Source organism: Peromyscus eremicus, chromosome 2, assembly GCF_949786415.1.
Source record: "Peromyscus eremicus chromosome 2, PerEre_H2_v1, whole genome shotgun sequence".
NCBI lineage: Eukaryota > Metazoa > Chordata > Mammalia > Rodentia > Cricetidae > Peromyscus > Peromyscus eremicus.
In genome coordinates, this window is record NC_081417.1 from 142,877,931 (window position 1) to 142,899,387 (window position 21,457).

A 21,457-nucleotide genomic window follows, 5' to 3' on the forward strand; every position below is an offset into this window, starting at 1 on the left:
CCCTGCCCTTAGAGTCATGTCTACATCTCCTTCAGCCCCTCTGTAAGGTAAGAATCATAATAATGTCTATTTGTACATCATAAGTATAAACAATGATTTTTTTTAGTCTTTGGTAAATACATGACATGTGATTATTAAGATCAAATTAGACTGTGAAACTGCTTTGTAAACTATAAATGTTTATTACTACTGAAACCTTACTTTTCTAATAGTTCAGTGGTCCATCTACATACAGATCATATAAGATTATAAAAAATTTGGAGCCAGGCATGGTGGCACACAACTGGTAACTGCAGTACTTGGAGATGGGAGCAGAAGGGTAAGGTGTTCAAGTCAGCACAGGTTACATGAGACCACCTCAACCCCTACCCTCACTCCCAGGGATGGTGGTATATATCTTTAGTCCCAGCAATCGGTAAGAAGAGGCAGGTGGATCTCTGTGAATTCAAGGTCAGCTGGTTTACAAAGCGAGCCCAGGTCAGGCAGGCCCACATAGTGAGACTTTACCCCAAGCAGATAAATTTGGGTGTGTGTGGGAGGGGGAGGGTGTATATCACTTAAATTCACACACAAATTTTAAAACATTAAACAGAACACACACCAGAAGCCTTCTCTAGAGCTGGGGAGACAGCTCATTGCTAGTTGTGCAAGCATGAAGACCTGAGCTCAAATCCCTGCACCCACAGAAAAGCCAGGCGTGGAGTGTGTGCTGAAGAGGCAGAGGCAGGAGAATCCCAGTCTTCCGGGTCCATTAGTGTAGCCAACCAGTGATCTCCAGACTCAGTGGGACATCCTGACTCAAAAAATGAGGCTGAGAGGAGCTGGAGAATTGGTATAGAGACGGTTCAGTGGTTCAAAGTGTTTATTATGCAAGCAGGAGGATCAGAGTTCAAATCCCAGCACCCATGTGAATAAAAGCAAGATGTCATTCCACCCCCATTTATTATTTATTTATTTACTTATTTATTTATTTTTTATTTTTATTTTTTGAGACAGGGTTTCTCTGTGTAGCTTTGGAGCCTTTCCTGGAACTCACTCTGTAGCCCAGGCTGGCCTTGAACTCACAGAGATCCGCCTGCCTCCCGAGTGCTGGGATTAAAGGCGTGCGCTACCACTGCCCGGCTCCACCCCCATTTATAACCCTAGCAGAGCAGGACAGAGGCAGGAGATTAGTTGGGGCTTGCTGGCTGCAGCCTAGTGGAAAAGAACATGAGCTTCAGGTTAAGTGAGAGACCATACCTCAAAGGCACCAAGTGGAAGATAGGGAAGGACACCTGATGCCTCCTCTCATCCCTGCCCGCACAGGTGCCCATGCATGCATACACGCACATATACCACACACACCACACACACAACATCTCACACACTATAAGGTGGAGAGCAACAGAGGAAGACATCGATGTTACTCTCCAGCCTCCAAACATGCTTGCACAGGTACATGTTATCTGCATACATCACACACACACACACACAATTTAAGGTTTTTTCCCCTATATTCATTTTTCAACTCTGAGGGACATCAATTTGAATATACACATTCAAACTATGTATCTAGGTAAGTGTGATTCAACACTGTAGTATGAGGAGGAGATGGTAGGTAGAGATTCATTCCTGAAACTATTGATTGATGTTTTTTATGCTACTTTTAGATTTTTGAAACAATTATGGCTTTTTTTTTTTAAATTATGTATACATGCCAGAAGAGGGCACCAAATCTCATTATAGATGGTTGTGAGCCACCATGTGGTTGCTGGGAATTGAACTCAGGACCTCTGGAAGAGCAGCCAGTGCTCTTAACCTCTGAGCCATTTCTTCAGCCCCTGGCTTTTTTTTTTTTTTTTTTTTTTTTTAAGATAGGGTCTCACTATGTGACTCTAGCTGTACTGGAACTCACTATATGGACCAGGCTGGCCTCTTGAGTGCTGAGATTAAAGGAGTATGCCACTATGCTCAGCTAACAATTATGGTTCTTTTTCTTTTTTTTTGGGGGGGGGCGGTTTCAAGACACGGTTTCTCTGTGTAGCCCTGGCTATCCTGGAACTCACTCTGTCGACCAGGCTGGCCTTGCAAAGATTGCCTGCCTCTGCCTCCCAAATGCTGGAATTAAAGGCATGTGCCACCACTGCCCAGCTCAATTATGACTTTTTTTTAAAAAAGATTTGCTTATTATGTATACAGTGTTCTGCCTGTATGTATGGCTGCATGCCAAAAGAGGGCACCAAATCTCATTATAGATGGTTATGAGCCACCATGTGGTTGCTGGGAATTTAATTGAAGACCTCTGGAAGAGCAGCCAGTGCTCTTCACCTCTGAGTCATCTCTCTAGCCCCTTCAATTATGATTCTCAAGCCATATATAATGCAAATAAATTTCCCCTAAGCTACTGCCAACCTAATGACCCCAATATTCCTGAATTCTTCTGCATGTACTTCCTACAAATAAGGACATCCTTCTACAGTGTCAAAACCAGGAAATTAACACTGACACATAATGCCATATAATCCTTAAAGCCCATTCATTCCCCAAGCTCAGGCAGTTGTTACAGAATGATCCAGTGGTAGATCATGCATCCCTAGTCTAACCTGGTAGATCTGACTGTTACAGAATGATCCAGTGGTAGACCATGTCTCTAGTCTAACCTGGTGTAGATCTGATGCTTGGGCTCAGGCAAGTGCTTCACACTGAGCTGTATCCCCAGCCTGGGGTCATGTGTCCCTAACAGAACTATCACAGAAGTGGAGCTGTGTCTACACTGCATCCTATCAAGTGTTTATAATTTCAATTTGTCCCTGCACAGACGATGTCCACTCTACACTGATGTATGCCAACTTTCTCTGAAATTCTTCTTTATCTCTTTGTAGCTATTAATTTTATGAGAATTCTTTTCAAATTTTTTTTGAGTATCCTCCACAAACTATTTATTTATGTATATCATTATGGATTCATAGATTCCGGGTTGGGTTTCTTGTTTGTTTTGGCACTCCTCAAGCTGAGCAAGTGCTATGCTACATCCCCAACCCAGACTCTCATTTGACTCACTGCTATAGAATCACTTCTTCTGCATATCTATTTTCCTGCTTAAATTGCCCAAATTTGGTCAGTGGGATCTTCTACAAGGACAATTTTTGTCCTTCTAAACATTTCTCATCTTTTTGAGCATCTCTTCCCAGCACAGTATAGAGTTAAAGTATGCCAGTATTTATATATGGACCTGTTTACATCTCTATCACCACCTAGTGTTACACTGGAAAATGACTATGCACTGAAATCTCCAGTTTTAATGCAATACCATTAGGTTCTTTTCTCCCTTTCCATAATTTGAATACCCTTTACTTACAAATTACCTTAAGGATTTTGACTAATTGGACCAATATTTTCTTTCTTTCACCCAGTATATAAACAAGCTCTCATTGCAGCCTCTGAACTCTCGCCATCTAGATACCCTTCTCATCCTCTGATCCTACTTGGACTGAATTCACCACCCTAAGCTGCTATCCACATACGGATGCCCTCCTTACTCTACTAGGGTTTTGACTCCCCATGTTAGATCACCTTGGAGTCCTTCACTCTGGCCATCCATTTTACTGCCCCCACCCCCTGTATTCTTCCCAGGCCTAATCTACACATGGATGCCTTCCTGTTCTGCTTGGACTCTGAATCCCAGTCCCCAGTGCCCATGCCCTGTGTAGTAGTTGGAATGAGAATGAGCCCCATAGGCTCATATATTTGAATGCTTAGTCACCAGTCAGTTGAACTGTTTGGGAAAAATTAGGAGGTACAGCCTTGTTGGAAAAGATGTGGCCTTATTGGAGATGTGTCACTGGGAGTGAGCTTTGAAGTTTCAAAAGCCCATGTCAGACCAGTCTTGTTCTCTCTGCCTGCTGCCTAGAGATGAGGATCAGCTACTGCTCCAGCACCATGCCTGTCTGCTTCCCACGATGAAGATAAAGGACTAATCTTCTGAAAGTGTAAGCTAGATCCTAATTAAATGCTGTCTTTTATAAGAGTTGCCTTGGTCATGGTCTCTTCATGTCTCTTCACAGGAATAGAACAGTAGCTAAGATACCTTATGAGTTGTAACTCCTCAAGCCAGACTGCCCTCTAACCCACAGATACTGCCCTCACCGTGCTGAGACCTGGATGTCCTAAACCAGAGGCCTCTTCAGCATGACATGTTCAGATCACCTATTGTCCCAAAAAGGTTTTTCCAATAAAAAGAATCATACATATTTACATATAAAATTAGGAAACTATCATTAAAAACATGGGGGAAAGCTCCCACAACCATTCCATCCATAAACATCTGTGTTTGTAAGTACAATATATATATTTTCTAAATTAAAGTCATAAGTTAGGGACTGGAAAGCTTAGTTAAGAGTACTTGCTAGTCTTACAGAAAACCCAGATTCAGTTCATAGCACCCACATGGTGGTTTACAATAATCTGTAACTCTAGTTATAGGGAATCTGATGTCCTTTTTGGCATCCAAGGCACTGCACACATGTGGTACATAGACATATATGAGGGCAAAACATCAAAACATATACAAAATAAAAATAAAATATTTTTAAATCATAAATTATCTTTCACCTTAAAAATGTAATGATTAAAGTTTTTTGCTAAGATTTTCCAGACCTCTGAAAGACATAACAAACATGCTGGGAAGAGGTTAGGTATTTCTAGACCATGGAGCATGTATTTAGGGGACTGGAAAGATGGTGTTCCAGAGGTCTTGAGTTCAATTCCCAGCAACCACATGGTGGCTCATAATAACTGTCTATAACAGGATCTGGTGCCCTCTTCTGGTATGCAGGCATATATGCACATAGAGCACTCATACACATAAAATAAATAAATAAATTTAGAAAAAAAAAAGAATGTATTCAGGAGCAAACAACAATTTACCACTTGGAAGTCCTGCAGCTTATAAAATACCAAGCCATAGAACCCTGGCACCAGCCAACTCCTGCTTACGACACAGAGAAGTTACAGCACACTTCACCTATACTGACTTATTCAGCAAAGGCATCGCTATAGAGCAAGCTCCAGTGTTTTATAGCAGCTTTTTAACAATACTTGTTGCCTTTCCTGACTAAGGACTGTGATTTCAAATAATTAAGTAGGGGACAACTGACAGGTCTGCATACCTCCTTAGTTCCCATAAACAGAGGGCCAAGCTTGATTTGCCAGTGTTAATTCAGTTGATTATAGCTTCCAAACTCCCTGTCTGGGCAAAGGGCACTACTCCAGTTCACGTTTGTGTAGGCTGTCTTCTGTTGTCTGAGGAGTAGGGTGGTATTAGCTTGTACCTTTCAACACATTAAAATGCTTACACCTCAGCAGGAGTTTCTTTGACTGGTTAAAACACCACGCTACTAGGCATATTAACATTTCCATCTGGGTTCCTGTTACTAAGATTATCAAAGTGCCCAGAATGGAACAAGTAAATCCCATGATGGCAGACATCTACATTTTTCCGTCATAGAGATCTGTGATTGTTTAGTTTCTACTGTTCATCTAACAGAACATCAACTAGACCACATCCATCATTCCTTTGAGATTGTTCTGTTAACTACTAAGAGTGGTTCTCCAAACCCAAACTTATATTGTTTGTAAAATGGTGATATTATATTGTTGTTGTTGATTTTATGGTTTTTTGGGGTACGTAACAGGGTCTCATGTAGTCCTAACTGGCCTTGAACTTACTATTGTAGCTGAGGTTGACCTTGATTTCTGAGCCTTCTGCCTCCAATTCCCAAGAGCTTAGATAATGGGTCTGTGTCACCACAGATGTCTAAGAGATATTATCCTACAAGTATAATCATCTGCTAAGTGCTTTAGATACATTTTCTGAGTTAACTATCAAATTCACCTTATCAGCCTCATTTTTCACGTAAGAAAATGAACTTCGGGGCCTTAAGTAACTTACCAAGAGGAACAGAGCTAAAAAGGAATGGGATCTGAATTCAAAGTGAGATGGACTAACTCATCTATGTGTCCGCTGTATAATCTGCTAAGTTCCCAAATGCTCTCAGCTGCAGGAATTCTCTATGCCTTAGATATTGAGGACTACAAAGTACTTTCTTTTATGTGTTAGACTGTGCTATAAATTTTAAAACTAAGCAAAACTTAAGTGTTCATTTATTGAATCTTAAGGAATAACAATAAACCCACTGGATTTTTAAAAACAATAACATTTATGAAAAATAATAGCAAAAGATGAAAAAAGTTAAGCCTTTTTTGATACTACATTCAAACATGAGAGCAGTTTCTTATGTGTGTTCATGTGTGTGCATGGGGGGCTGCGTGTGTATATGAGAGTGAGCACGTGCATGTGTGTGCAGGTCAAAGGTCAACCTTGAGTGTCATTCCTCAGGTGCCTTTCACCTTGTCTTTTGAAATATGTCTCTTCATTGACCTCACCAATTATGCTACACTGGCTGGCCAGTGAGCCCCCAAATCCACTTGTCTCTGCCCCTCCAGTGAGCCCCCAAATCCACCTGTTTCTGCCCTTCCAGGGCTGGGATTATTAGCATGTGCCACCATGAGAGGCTTTTGACAAGGGTTCTTTGCAGGCCCTGGAGCCTGAACTCAGGTCTCCCTGCTTGCAGGGTAAGCACTTTATCGACTGAGCCATCTCCCCAGTCTAAGAGCAGTTTCTTAAAGAGTAATGAAATGTGAAATCTGAAAACAAATCAATGAAATTTTTGTGCTGTTAAATTCATTACATGTTTGAGATGTCACTGGTCTACCTTGTAATTTGAGTAGATCTTTTTACTTGTGCATTATTTTATTTATTTATTTGTTTGTTTGTTTAGTTACTTATTTAGATTTTTTAAAGACAGGGTTTTTCCGTGTAGCCCTGGCTGTCCTGGAACGCACTCTAGATCAGGCTGGCCTCGAACTCAGAGATCTGCCTGCCTCTGCATCCAGAGTGCAGGGATTAAAGGTGTGCACAGTGAAAAAGACAAATAACTTAGAATTACCATGGAAACAATTCTGAGCTCAGAGACCTCTTGAGAGGATCTTGAAAGGCATCAAGATCTGTGGACTATGCTTTTAGATCTGTTGGCCAGTTTAAAGGCTGGTTATAAAGGTTATGTGTGACACTGCACATAAAGCGCTTAGCACACTATCGGGCATGTAGTAAGAGATTATTATAATTGGTGACTTGTAATTATCATGATTATGTAACAATGTTATAAGGAACAGTCTAGCGTTAGAGGAAAGACTGTACAAGTCCTTCCAAATTAGAATCCTATTGTGATCAAATAACTATTAAAAGTATCATCAGTGGTGGCACATGCCTTTAATCCCAGCATTCAGGAGGCAGAGGCAGGTGCATCTCCGAGTTAGTCGTCTCAGACATTAGTACCTTAGGATGCATAAGCCCAATGTAAAAAGTTTTGAGAGCTGGAGAGATAGATCAGCATTTGAGAGCACTTGTTGCTCTTGCAGAGGACCCAGGTTCAATTCTCAGCACCAACATGGTGGCTTATAATATTCTGTAACTCCAGTTCTAGGTGACCCAATACCCTCTTCTGACACGCATACACATGAACACAAGGCATGCACATAATGCACATTCATACATGCAAACAAAACATTCATACACATAAAAGAAGCAAATCTAAAAAAAAAAAAGTTTAAAAATAAATTCTGGCAGTTCTCTTTGGACACACTATTATCCCATGAGAGTTAGGTGACATATGAGATGACTGCTACATGGGTCACAAACTTTAAAATCCTTATTATGGGTGTGGGGAATGGTTAAAGGCACCTGTCATCAAGCCTGAAAACATGAGTTTGAGTTCTGGAACCCACATTATGGGAAGAGATCTGACTCCTGCAAGCTATCTTCTGATTTCCACACACGCACTGTAGATACACGTACGAGGCATATATGCAGATGCGCACACATACAATCAATTAATGAAAATTATTATGGTTTTCATGACTGAGGTGTCTGAACCTTGGGGGCAATAAGATGGTCAGAACCAGGCCATACTGAGGTAAAGGTCTCTCATTTGAAGCATCCCAGTCCATGTAATCTATTAGAGCCACCTCAAAGAGAACAGGGCAGCTCCATAGCCAGACAGAACACTTGCAGCTACCACAGCAAGCTCCTGAGACCATGCTTTGGATTTCTCTTTGAACAAAATGACCTTTCAAATCTTTGTAACACAGTGCATGCTCACCCAATTCAGGATGCCATGCCAATATGATGTAAATCAATGCCAAGATCAGACTAAAGCGGCTTGTGAAATTTAGCTATAGTAAGTCATTCAAACAGAAAATGGGTGTATGGAGAAAGAAATACAGTGAGGGCTCATTTTATATTAGATAACAGTCACTGGAGTTTTATGTCACGCATACACTTCCTTTTCTCAACAGATTCATTGCCTCATTTCTTCTAAAGCAATAATCTCAATTACACACTCAAGGAAGCAGATCGGAGAAATGTTAAGTGCACCATCTAAGTTCACAGGGCCAGGACAAAACAGAAGCACGATCTCAACCTGCCTCAAACCAAAGATAAGCCTTGCTCTTGGTCATGATGTGTTTCCTCCCAATGTTTCCAACTGTTTTCATTAAAAGCAGTAAAGTCAGTGAATTTGGTGAAGATTTGACTTTACAAAATACTTTCAAGGGTACCACGACCCTCTGAATCCACCCATGTGCACAGAAACCAAGTTACAAGTTCTTACTCTAAGGATCTTAAGGCACCTAATATAGCATACGTCTAAAGCCTGAAATAAAAAAGTTAAAGCAATAATAGTAATAGCTATCATTTATTGAGCACCTACTATGTGCAAGGCCTTGTGCTAAATGGTCCCCCCCACACACATGTATTATCTCATTTAGTTCTTACCCTGCAATGCCCATTACTCTGATAACCAACAACAACAAAAGTCAATAAACCTAGAAACAGAAAATTTTTTTCAATAAACCTGGAAACAAAAACAGAAACAAACAAAAAAATTTTTCATTACCCTGATAAGAAAACCAGTCAGAGGACTTGAATGACTTTCCCAAAGTCAAACAATAAAAGGAAGTGAACTCAGGGTGACTCTCCCTATGGTAAACAATGAATCAATAACAAGTCAAGGGTTTAAACTCAGGGCCAAAATAAATACAGAACATCTGGAGACATGTTCACCTGTAGGATTTATGCAGTTCCATGACTTTCTCTTCAAGTTCCCTGGTCTGATTCGGGGCCAGTTTAAAATCACTAACATAATCCACGCCATGCAGTTCTGGGTCAGAGTCTCCCAGTTCAGACTGGATGGTGTAAGAGCCGAGGAGGGCTAAGGTTGCAAAGGAACAGGGCAGCCGTCCAGCCACGATGTCCTGCCGAAGCTGGAGACATAAATAGTATCTACATCCAAAAAAGAAAAGATGTGACTATATCAGTAACAACAAAAGACCACAGACAGACAGATAAAAAGGAAGAAAGGGGGAAGAGAAGAAGAGAGAAGGAAGGAGGTAAGGAAACACGACATGATAACTGCCCTGTGTAGGTTAGTGGGCACAAGGCTAGTCACTGTAAAACTGCTTCTCCTTCTTATTTGAAACATTTTGATAAAACAAAAACACTGTAACTATGTTGAACAGAGTTGGAAAGCAGGTTAGAAAAAGAGGGAAAGCAGGAGACATCTGAGGGAGGTAAAGAAACTACTATTTTACTGAGTACATACTATTACTATGCACACACATGTACACCATGAAAATGAAATGAACAGGCTTCTCAGGAAGAGAGACGGCATCTCAACGGAGAATGACTTCACACAGAGTAACCTCAGACAATGCTACAGGGTTTCCACAGCATTTAATAATCAGATATTAGGAGTTGATCTTATTCCCTCATTCACATTTTCCTATATTTTTATTTTGTATATAGGTGTTCTGCCTGCACATATATCTGTGTACCATGTGTATGCATTGGCCATAGAGGCCAGAGGACAGAGTTGAATTCCCTGGGGCTGGGGTTACAGACAGCTGTGGGACACCATGTGGGTGCTGGGAATTGAACCTGGGTCATCGGGAAGAGCAACCAGTGCTTCTAACTACTGAGCCATCCCTCCAGCCCCTCTCTCCTTTTAGAGAGAAAACTGAATCCTAGAGATTGTAAATTCCTCAGAAACCAGATCACCGTCAACGAAATCAGACTTAGGAAGTAGTTTCTTGGCAACCTAGCAATTCAATGTAACAAATATTGCCAAGCATCTACTAGGAAGAGGGCTCTTGATGACATCACAGGCGTGCATGTTCACAGCAGTACTGTTCACCATACAGTAGTTTTCCATTTAGTTTTTGTTCATCTTTGATAAAATCAAATAAAAATAATTTTCTTAAAAATTCAATAGGTTGGTTTTATGTAAGATTTGTGCTATAAATTAAATGGGCTCAAAAGACGGGTCAGTTCATGGGGATGGTTTAAAAGAGAGATAAATAATTATCATGTGATTTTGCTGTTTTCAGTCCTATGGGGAATACTGTAGGACAGTTAGATCTTGTCCTCCAAGCACAGTTTAAGAGAAGTCCCGCCCACCACGTATTGTAGAGTGGTATGTCATATGGTAAACAGGGCTGGCTCCTGCCAGGTTCCAGCCTTTTAGGCTCAGTATCTTCAAGCCTGTTTTGAAGGCACCAGAAACTCTGTACTTTAGATTAACCATTTATCATTTTTCTTCCTGAGTGGGGAAATTCCCAGAGCTTATGACAAGAATTACAGTTCTGTATTTACGTGCTAATTATTTACCTTGTTATGTCTTCAGTTAACTGTGCTGGGTCTGGCGGATAAAACTTCACATTAAATGTGAAATTCCACGGAACACCTATAAAAATAAAGACAGGAATTTTGTTTTTATGTCTAAATTTCTGATCAAAAATATTGTTTTCCTTTTTTTCTTAAATCTTTCAACATTTTCATGTTTTGTGTTTTAAAATATTGCTACTTTGCTTAGATTCCACCTAGAAAAGCTAGAAGACCTCATTTATGTGGTGATATATTGTTTATAATCTAAGAAATAAAGCTTGCCTGAAGATCAGAAGACAGAGCCAGCCACAGAGTTAAACATAGAGGTCAGGCAGTGGTGGCACACACCTTTAATCATAGCACTTAAGACAGAGGCAGAGATCCATTGGATCTCTATAAATTCAAGGCCATGCTGGGCTACACAAGATTAATCCAGTCTAAAAGAGAAACAGAGCCAGGCAGTGGTGGCACACACCTTTAATTCCAGCACTTGGGATCACACACCTTTAATCCAACAGTAGGAAGGTTGTAACAGAAGTGATACGGCAGGGGAGAGAGAAAGGAATATAAGGCGGAAGGAGATAGGAATTCACTCTCTTGCAGAGGCTCTATCAGGCTGAGGAGTTCATGAGGGAAGAGGTGGTAGCTGTGGCTTGCTCTGCTTCTCTGATCTTTCAGTTCTCACCCTGATATCTGGCTCCAGATTTATAATTATAATTTAATTATAACTTATAATTATAAGACTATTTAGGATTTGTGCAACACATTTATTTTTTAATGTTAGCATAGTCTTCATTATAGTAGAGTAGAACCACACAGGCAAAACTGTATGAAGAAACAATCCTGCAGGTTGACTTGTTCATAGAACTTGTTTTAGAAATGTGATTTACATTCTGCTCTGAGCCATCAGAAGTTAATGGGTGCTCTTTTGCATTTTTGAAGATATTTATTTATGATATATACACATTATCTGAAATAAAAGTTCATGTGCAATATATATACAAATCAATGGATGTAAAAGAAACCAAAATTTAAGATAAAATAAGTTCAGCAAAATAATATTATTTGAGGAATCTGTGTAAAGGCCACCTAGGAATTCTTAAACTATTCTCTTTTTAAATTTTTCATGTCTGAAATAATTTTTAAATTTTTTTATTAATAATTTAAAAGATTTACTTCTCTCATCTGTGTGCATGTGTTTTTTTTCTATATATATGCATATGTGTGTGTACATGAGCACACGAACATGTATGTAGATGCTCACAGAGGCCAGAGTTGTTATAGGTGGTTGTGATTTGCCTGACATGGGTGCTAGGAACCAAACTTAGGTCCTCTGGAGGAGCAGGAAGTGACCTCAACTGCTGAGACATCTCTCTAGTTCCTTATTTTCATTTTCTTTTTTAAGTTTTTCGAGACAGGATCTCTCTTGTGCAGCCTTGGCTGTCCTGGAACTCACTCTGTAAACCAAGCTGGCCTCACACTCAAGAGACTCACCTACTCTTCCTCCAAGTGCTGGGATTAAAGGATATGTCACCACCTCCCATCTTAATTAATGATTTTTTTCAAATGACTTTCTGAGGCTAAAAAGATGGCTGGCAGCCGGGCGGTGGTGGCGCACGCCTTTAATCCCAGCACTCCAGAGGCAGAGCCAGGCAGATCTCTGTGAGTTCGAGGCCAGCCTGGTCTACAAAGTGAGTTCCAGGAAAGGCGCAAAGCTACACAGAGAAACCCTGTCTCGAAAAACCAAAAAAAAAAAAAAAGAGAGATGGCTGGTTTAGCAAGTAAGAGCAATTGCTACCCAAGTATGAGTTCAAATGTCCAGAACTCACACTAAAAAGCTGGCCATGGCTGCACCCGCCTGTAACCCCAGCGCTGTTGTAGGGGCAGAGCGGAGAAGTGACTGGGGCTCGATGACCACCAGCATAGTTACAGCTTCAGTGAACTTCAGACCCTGTCTTGTTGGAATAAGGTGGAAAGTGACAGAACAAGACATCCAACATTTTCCTCTGGTTTCTGCTAGCAAGCACCACCCTGTAACACACACACACACACACACACACACACACACACACACACACACACATACACACACACACACAGAGGTAAGAACGTAAGTGGTTGCAATGTGAAGAAGCCACCGTGCAGTATCTTGCAAAGGTGAAAACAACTCACACTCTACCTCCAGATGTTCTACTAAACCCTACTCCAGGCATACGTCCTAAGTCAGGTTGTTCTGCCTTTTTTTTCTTTTAACTGTAGGTTACAATCCATTGTAAACCATTTTGGTGGAGGAAATATCAGCACTAAAAATATGAAACAGATATAAAAGAAAACATCAAGATGTGACTCAAGGGTTAGGACTTGTTTGGTGAAATTTCTTTCTGATCAACGTAAGTTTCAAAAATGACGCTGAGTAAGAAGAGTCACTTAATTTATATGACATGCAAAAGGTTTCAATATAGCCATATTTTTAAATAACAAAAACCCAGAAGTAAAACCAATCCCAAAAATTTGATGGAATAATTATCACAGAGTTCAAGAAAGTGGTGACCTTTGGGGAGAAAGTGGAGGAGGGTACATGGGCTAAAGGTTTTTTTAAAACATAATTTGGGTAAATTACATATAATTTTCAACATACAGAGAAGGTGTAAGCATATCTTGCCTGTGGACTATCACTAGTTTAAATTTTCTAAAATTCTAAAACTGTGTTAAAATTTTTCATTAATAGTTTTTAAATAACTGGCTATTTTTGTAATTTTTTAAAAAATTTTATGTGCATTGGTGTTTGTCCTGCATGTATGTCTGTGTGAGCAAGTCGGATCCACTGGAACTTTGAGTTACAGACAATTGTGAGCTGCCATGTGGTTGCTGGCAACTGGTCCTCTGGAAGAGCAGCCAGTGCACTTAACTGCTGAGCCATCGCTCCAGCCCTATTAATAAGTTTTTTAAAGAATTATTTCTGTATGTGTGTGTATATGTGTGTGTGTTTCATGTGTACAGCTGCTAACAGAGGCCAGAAGAGGTTACTGGAGTCAAAATTGCAGGTAGTTGTGAGCTACCTGACATGCCATAGGATGAGGATGGCTGGCCTGAGTCAGCAAGTGCGGGCCCTCATCCAGAACCAAGAAAATAAAGGGCCTTAAAGTTAAGCTAGCAGGAGGAAAAATGGCAGACAGACTCAGAAGAAGACACGAAAGGCTGGCTCTAAGGAAATGCCACAATAAAGGATAAAGTAGCTACTGTCTGCTGTACACAGGGTGACACATGAAAAGTGCAGAAACAAGAGCTGGAAGGAGTGCCTAAGCTGACAACAGACTTCTATGGATGGGAAGAGACGTGACTGAAAAGAAAGCTGAAGAGCTCAGACTTCCCTCTTCTGGACCAAACAAAAATGCTAACGCACGTTATTTCTGGATGGATGGGGAGACATGGGTTTGTTACATAGCTTCCACACTTTATTGAATTTCTATTACTTTAAAAATTTTTTTTTTTTTTGCTTCAATGTTTTTTTCTTTTCTTTCTTTTTTGGCTTATGCTAGGTAAGTGCTCTATCACTATGCTATATGACCAGTCCTAAACTTTATCCTACTTTTAAGAACCTGAGTTGGGGAGATAGCTCAGTTGTTAAAGCTGTTATCAACAGACACTTAGCAAATGCAGAGATTTATTCACAAATGCAAACATGAGTATAATAGAAAACTAATGAGAGCAATCTAAAACACAGAAATATGACTACTGATATATAGTGTATGTGATCATTTAAAAAACATAGATGGAATGAAAGATAGACAGACAGACAGACAGGCAGGCAGGCAGGCAAGCAGGCATACATAGGCAGGCAAAAGATACCAATACTCTGTTATATAAAAAAGATGAGTCGCATATTTAAATAGACACAACCATGGGTATGTGTTCATATACATTCAGACTTGTCTAGAAGGAAGACAAGAAATTAGTTACCATGGTTGCCTCCAGAAAAAGAAACTGCATGACTAAGACAGGGTAGGAAGATTCACCTTGTGCTATTTTCATTTGCACCTTTTAATTTTATACTGGATACCTGTAACATTTATTTTTTAAATTGAATTTTAAAACCATGTACAGCATAATTGCTTTGGTTGGTTTATTTTGAGAGAGGCCCTCAAACAGCTGAAACCCCGGATATGGGGTTTCAGATATGTGCACCCCTCCTGGGTACATTTTGAAAAATTCATATCTGCCTAAAAATATCTTACAGATTATACCAGTTTAATTGATTAGATTCAATGATGTTTAAATTTTTCATGGGGCTACAGTGATGGCTCAGCAGGTAAAGGTGCTTGCCACATAAGACTGGCTACCTGAATTGAATCCCTGGAACCCATGTATAGGTGGAAGGAGAAACTGACTCTACAAAGCTGTTCTCTGACCTCTGCATACATGCATATGTGCATATGCACATGTATACTCAATAAAACTTTCAAAATAAATAAAATTGCCACGAGTATACACTAATTATATGATGGAAAAGTTAAAAAGGAAAATACCTTTGTAACATGTAAAGACCACTTTGGCTTCCTGACATTATATATTTGATTCACTAGTAAAGTTTTTATGGATTTCCCCCCATGCTGTAGGAAGGTTTTCATCATTATTTTTAATAGAGTCTTGCTTGGGCTATCTAGCATGACCTGTCTCAAAATAGTAATAACAAAGAAAATAATTATAAAATAATAAATTTCAAGCTTTTATCAGTGAAGAACAAATGTAGAAAGTTGCCAATCTCCCCCCCCCCCGCAAAAAAGTTTTGCCTCTCTATTTTAAGAATGCTAAAACAAAAACAAAATGAAATAAAAAGAATGCTAAAACAATCATGTACAAGGTCTAAAGAAAAACATTTCATGATAACAGAAACGTTTCAAGAAAGAAGTGAACAGTTCTGGTTGGGTAACAGAGTTAAAAATCTGCTCGTCAGGATGAGTAATAACCACTAAAGTGATAGCTCGCTGGCCTGAATCAAGACAAGCCATCTCAATGAGTCCACTGGGTTTGTGCTATGGAATACCAAATTGCACATTTTTCATCCCAGAACAGTAGTACGAGCAGGGCATGCAACAGTAAGATACACTCAGGCTACGAGAGAAGCCCCGTGGCCAGATGGCCAGTGGCAGACAAGTCTGCCTTCATTTTTCCTTCCTTAAATTTGCAAAAGGATGACAAGTAAAGCCTCCCCTACCTCAGAGCATGTGCTCCAGGGCCATCCGTGGATGCCCGAAATCTTGCCGAGTACTGAACCTATAGATACCTAAAGGACACACTTGGGAACTTCTCTTTGGCCTAACCAAATTGCCCACATCACTACTCTTGTACTTTGTGGCCATTACTAAATAAAGAAAGGTTTCTTAGCACAAGCCTGTGATGGTCTATCTGATGAGCCCCTCGTGTGCTCGCAGTGTGTACAGTGTGGGTACTCTGCAGGGCCACACAAGGTTTCATTGCCACCCAGAAAAGCACACAACCCAGAGGTTTCCACTGAATATTTTCAGACCACAGTTACATGAAATTGCAAAAAGGAGAAGCTACCATACAGAGGGGAAAACCTGGAGAAAGCTAGAACACAGGAATGCGGGTGGAGCTCATGCGTAAGGCCCTGACTTCAATCCCTAACACCAACAAGAGAAAGGGAAAGGAAAAACAAAAGGACAAGAAGAACACAGCAGTCTAGCACACTAAAGGACCGAGATCCAACAGCACACCGCTGCTGGTGGCTAGCACAGTTTCTGTCTCTGCCATTTTGAGAGCTGACTCCATCTTCATTATTTTCCTACTTCTGCTACTCTCCCCTATTCCTACTTTTCCAACTTCGCCTAGTTGGTTTTTGTTTGGTCTTTTAAGGTCAAAATCTGACCTACATCTCAACAGTGTCGACCTCTACTCTATTTTTCTACTACGGAATCGGCCCTTCCAGGGAAAAGCTTTATCTCTATTTCAAAGCAGTCTGCCACAGTCAGTGCTCTCAGGTGACTGACTCACAGCCAGCGATGGCTGGTGACCCTCTGGCCCACCTGAAAGAGACAACTATAAAAGGGCTGTATCCACTTACCTCGAACCTGCTTTTTTATTTCTTTGGCAGAATCCAGCCATGTCTGTAAAAAGAAGAAAAGGCACTCAGACGGAGCTCCAGAACACACTAACAATTCAGTACTGGAGGCAGCTCCCTGACCACCTTGGGAAACCACCTCCGGTTGAACCTATACTTCCCTTGGAAACCTTTGCGTTAATTTTACAAAGCACAATGGTTTCTCAGCAGCAAAAAAAGGAAACAGAGGTTGGTTTGAATCCACACTCCAATACGTCCTGGCTGAGTAACTAGAGCCTCTCCATACCTAAGTTCCCTTATCTCTAAAATGTAAATTTTGTCAGAGTATCCATCTTACAGAGCTGCTCATATATGTAAGCCTGCTTGTAAACAGCAAATGTGAAATAAGTGTGTGCTATTTATAGTATTAGGGAAAGATTAGTAAAGATCTAGGACCAGGAGTAAGAGACATCATCCAAATCTTATTTTCTCCTCTAACCTTTGTCTTGTTCAAAATTTCTGTCAGCACAGCCCCTGTGCACAGTTCATTGCCCAGTTAATGTCTACTGAAAAGAATATATCTTGCCCGCTTGAACGTCTCCCCCTTCTACGTTCTTCCACCCCACTTAAGAGTCTATACATCAGGCTGGGCGGTGGTGGCGCACGCCTTTAATCCCAGCACTGGGAGGCAGAGCCAGACGAATCTCTGTGAGTTTGAGGCCAGCCTGGTCTACAGAGTGAATTCCAGGACAGGGACCAAAACTACACAGAGAGAACCTGTCTCGAAAAACAAACAAACAAAAAAAAGAGTCTATACATCACTACAGCAGTCCTCTTCAACCTGCAATGTCCCCTGTGACATACTGGCACTTTACAAAAAGTTTCACTACTAACAATCCTTCATAGGCCTCTGTGAGAGATGTTTAAAGATAAAAAGTGCTAAATTTCTAGTATTATTTAGAACAGCTTTTTTTTTTTTTTTTTTTTTTTTTGGAGATAGAGTCCCATTATGCAACTCTAAATGGTCTGGAACTTGATATGTAGAGCAGGCTAGCTATGAAATCAGAGCTCTATCTGCCTCTCTTCTAAGGGCTGGGATTAAGGTATATACTACTACATCCTGCTTATTTACATTAGATTTTAAACTACTAAACTATTTAAAACTATAAGATACATATACACTTTGGGTGAAACTCAGTGATAGAATACATGCTTGCATGTGCAAGGTTCTCAGGTTTAATCCCCAACACACACACACACACACACACACACACACACATACACACACACACCAAGCACATACTTGTTTGAGCCCTGTCATAAAGGAAGTGTCTGCATGTTCTTCCTTGGCCTCTCACTTGGTCCAAAGGCAAGGGAATTCAAACACCAATGCTGAGTCTGCAGGGACCTCTGAAAACCCTCAGCTTATGTGCAACCCAAAATGCTTACTAATGGCAACTTTCTACCCTGTTGGAGAGGTGTCTAATCCCACAGCAGAGGGCTCCATATTCTCCACTGTTTGAAAAGACTTCCCAACTCTTCCTTCTAGAGATCCCACAAGCAGTTTTAAGACCAGGGCCAAAATCCCCACCAAGCACTGACGTTGAAAAGGCAAATCCAGATCTGTGTCAATCACGTGGGACCTTCAAAGTCTAAGCTAGCTTACAGAACCAGCAATGCTTACCATGTGAGATAGCTAAGCAGGTAAAAGCGCCATGCCAAGCCTCATCTAATCCCCAAACTCTTGTGGTAGAAGGAGAAAACCACTTCACAAAAGGCATCCTCTGACTTCCATACATGTACCATCCCTAACCCCAAACCTCTGCCCCCCAATAAAATGAGTTAATGCAATTTATAATTTTTTGAAAAAGATCAAAACCAAGGTTAAAAACAGATCAAAAGCAGAGCCAAGATCTTCTAGTGATAATACAATCAATGTGTATACGTCTATGTTCAATTTAAAATATTCAATTCTCAGGGCTGGAGAGATGGCTCAGATCTTCCAGAGGACAGAGGTTCAATTCCCAGCACTCACAACTGTCTGTAACTCCAGTTCCAGGGCTTCTGACACCCTCACACAGATATACATGCAGGCAAAACACCAATGCACATAAACTAACACTATATTAAAAAAAATTCAATTCTCAGTATCTTATGTAACCAACAAATGTTTGAGCAATGATTCCATGTGGATGGCATTATGGTTATGAAAAAGACTAAAAATAACACTTAAGGAGCGGTCACTAATGAGAGAGATGATCAGTGAACAACAATTTGCTCGCCTTGAGTATGAATGACTATGGCAGTGCTATGCTGAAGCCGGAACTTTAGGAAATGTTTCTCCAGGTATCTGGGAATTCTGAGTCTTGAAATATGAATTAGCCAGACAAAGGAGGAATGACAAAAATTAAGTGGGCACAAAAGTACAAAGGAGTTGCTGTGTGTAGCTCAGCATAACCTGAGCACAGAGGTAATTATGGAAGAGAGGTAAAACTGAAAGGTACTGTAAGGGTCAGTACATGGAGACAGTACTCTGTGCTAAGAGAGCGAGGCTTCATTAAGCTCTAGGCAAGTAGAAGCCACTGAAGGTTTTAAATTTTTTTGTTCTTGTTGTTTTGTTTTTCCGAGACAGGGCTTTTCTGTATAGCCTTGGCTGTCCTGGAACTCTGTAGACCAGGTTGGCCTCGAACTCACAGAGATCCACCTGCCTCTGTGTCCTGAGTGCTGGGATGAAAGGCGTGCACCACCACCGTCCAGCCACTGAAGGGTTTAAAATAAAGCAGTATTTGTTCTCAATTACAGTCTCTGTCTACAGTCATGCAGTAAAGGTTAAAGCTCAGGTGTCTTAACCTTTCCACCATTCATTAGCTGTACAACCTTGATATAGGATGATCTTCCTGAACTTTGATTTTCTTATCATTAAAATTATAGGAATAAGCACAGTAGGTACTTTCTCTTGATGATGAAAAAAAGCACATTAGTAATGCTCTCTCTTTAAAAAAGAAAAAAAAAGTAAATTCTAGAAGGAAAATCTGATAAGAGAGACTACATTCACTAGTGAGTATCTTGGAGAGGCAGGTACAAACATTGTTACCAACATGAGACCAGGCAGGTACAAACAATGTTATCAGCATGAGACCAGGCAGGTACAAACATTGTTACCAGCACAAGAACTGAAATTGCCAGCTGTTTATACTAGGCTGTGTTCTTACCTTAGAGGTTGCACTATCCCAAATAGCTAAACCAAAGTAGTCTTCTTCCAACAGATTGAGGTGCTCACAAACTCGCTTAAGCAAATCCTGTCCCTTAGCATGTTTCTGTGAAGACACACAAACATTAGTTAAGGCTTCTTCTTATTCTTGTATTCACCATCAGACTTTTCAAAAAGTGTTCTTTTCCAATTTCCTTTTTTACCTTTGGTAACTAATACATTATCAGATGGCTACACAGTCTAAACAGAACATGATTTATAAAACCCTTCTCTTCCTCCATATGTCAGCTTATAAATGCAACATATTATGGCACTTTGGAAATAGCCACAATGCTAAGTAAAATCCCACCTCCCCTCTTTCTCCACCTCCATCCAAAAAAAAAAAAAAAAAATCACACCGCCAAACCAGGGTCTCATTATGTGATCTTCCTGCCTTAGATTTTTTTTTTTTTTTTTTTTTTGGTTTTTTTAGACACGGTGTATAGCTCTGGCTATCCTAGAACTCACTTTGTAGACCAGGAACTCACAGAGATCCACCTGCCTCTGCCTCCCAAGTGCTGGGATTAAAGGTGTATACCACCACTGCCTGGTTCTGCCTTTGATTCTTAAGCACATGGACTGCCACACCCAACTAAGCACATTCATCCATTCTCAGTCTCGTTCTCTCTCTCATAATTTTTGTGCTGTATTTCCTGAACCAGTTACCATGGTCAACTAAATTACTAACTCAACCTGTCAAAACATGATAACTGTGGCTGTGGAAATCATTTACAACATAAGTATCAATGTGAATGAGCCATACCTGAACTGCCTACAACCTCTTTCTGAGAAGTAGGAAACAGACAGACTGTAGACGCTAGCTGTTACAACAGCTATTCAGTCGTGTTACAAATCATTTTCTTTACAAAGTCAAACCACTTCTAAAGCTGGGCACTTAAACTCTTACTTATAAGGAAGCATGCCCTAATTTACAGGCTGTGAATTAAAGTTAAAACAACAACCTGGCTCCTTTATTAACCAGCTAATCAACTGTGTCATTCGATTAACAATAGCTCAACTGTAAAAAAAGTTTTATACCCATTTACTAAAAAAAACAGAAACATGTTAACTAATGCCTTCTGAGAAATACATACAAAAATACAAATACTTCAAAAGTTACAAATTACTAAACCCAGAGTCTTTTGTGTGTTAGGAACATGCACTATATTGAGTTATGGCCTAGCTGTACAGATCTTTTTAGTACATACATTTCACACACCCTTATCTTAATGGATTATTTTAAATGACTACTAGTAATTTGCATAATTGTTCATGTAGTATTAACTCATTTATATAACATTGTTTAATTTAACCTTTTTTTTCTGATTTCACTCATAAATGAGGGTCAATAATTTGAGAATTCAGGTATAAGTCCTTAACCCCTTCATTC

General features: G+C 40.2%; 1 protein-coding gene across 1 annotated transcript in view; it reads right to left on the minus strand.

The window, feature by feature from the left end:
• The window catches only part of Epb41 (erythrocyte membrane protein band 4.1), a 161,832-nt gene that overhangs the window by 62,498 nt on the left and 77,877 nt on the right, over positions 1 to 21,457 (minus strand). The window contains exons 4-7 of the mRNA XM_059255082.1: positions 20,030 to 20,134; positions 16,842 to 16,884; positions 10,763 to 10,838; positions 9,161 to 9,379 (exon numbers count right to left, since the gene is read on the minus strand). Of these exons, the coding sequence (XP_059111065.1) occupies positions 9,161 to 9,379; positions 10,763 to 10,838; positions 16,842 to 16,884; positions 20,030 to 20,134 (443 nt within the window). The remainder of the gene's footprint in view (positions 1 to 9,160; positions 9,380 to 10,762; positions 10,839 to 16,841; positions 16,885 to 20,029; positions 20,135 to 21,457) is intronic.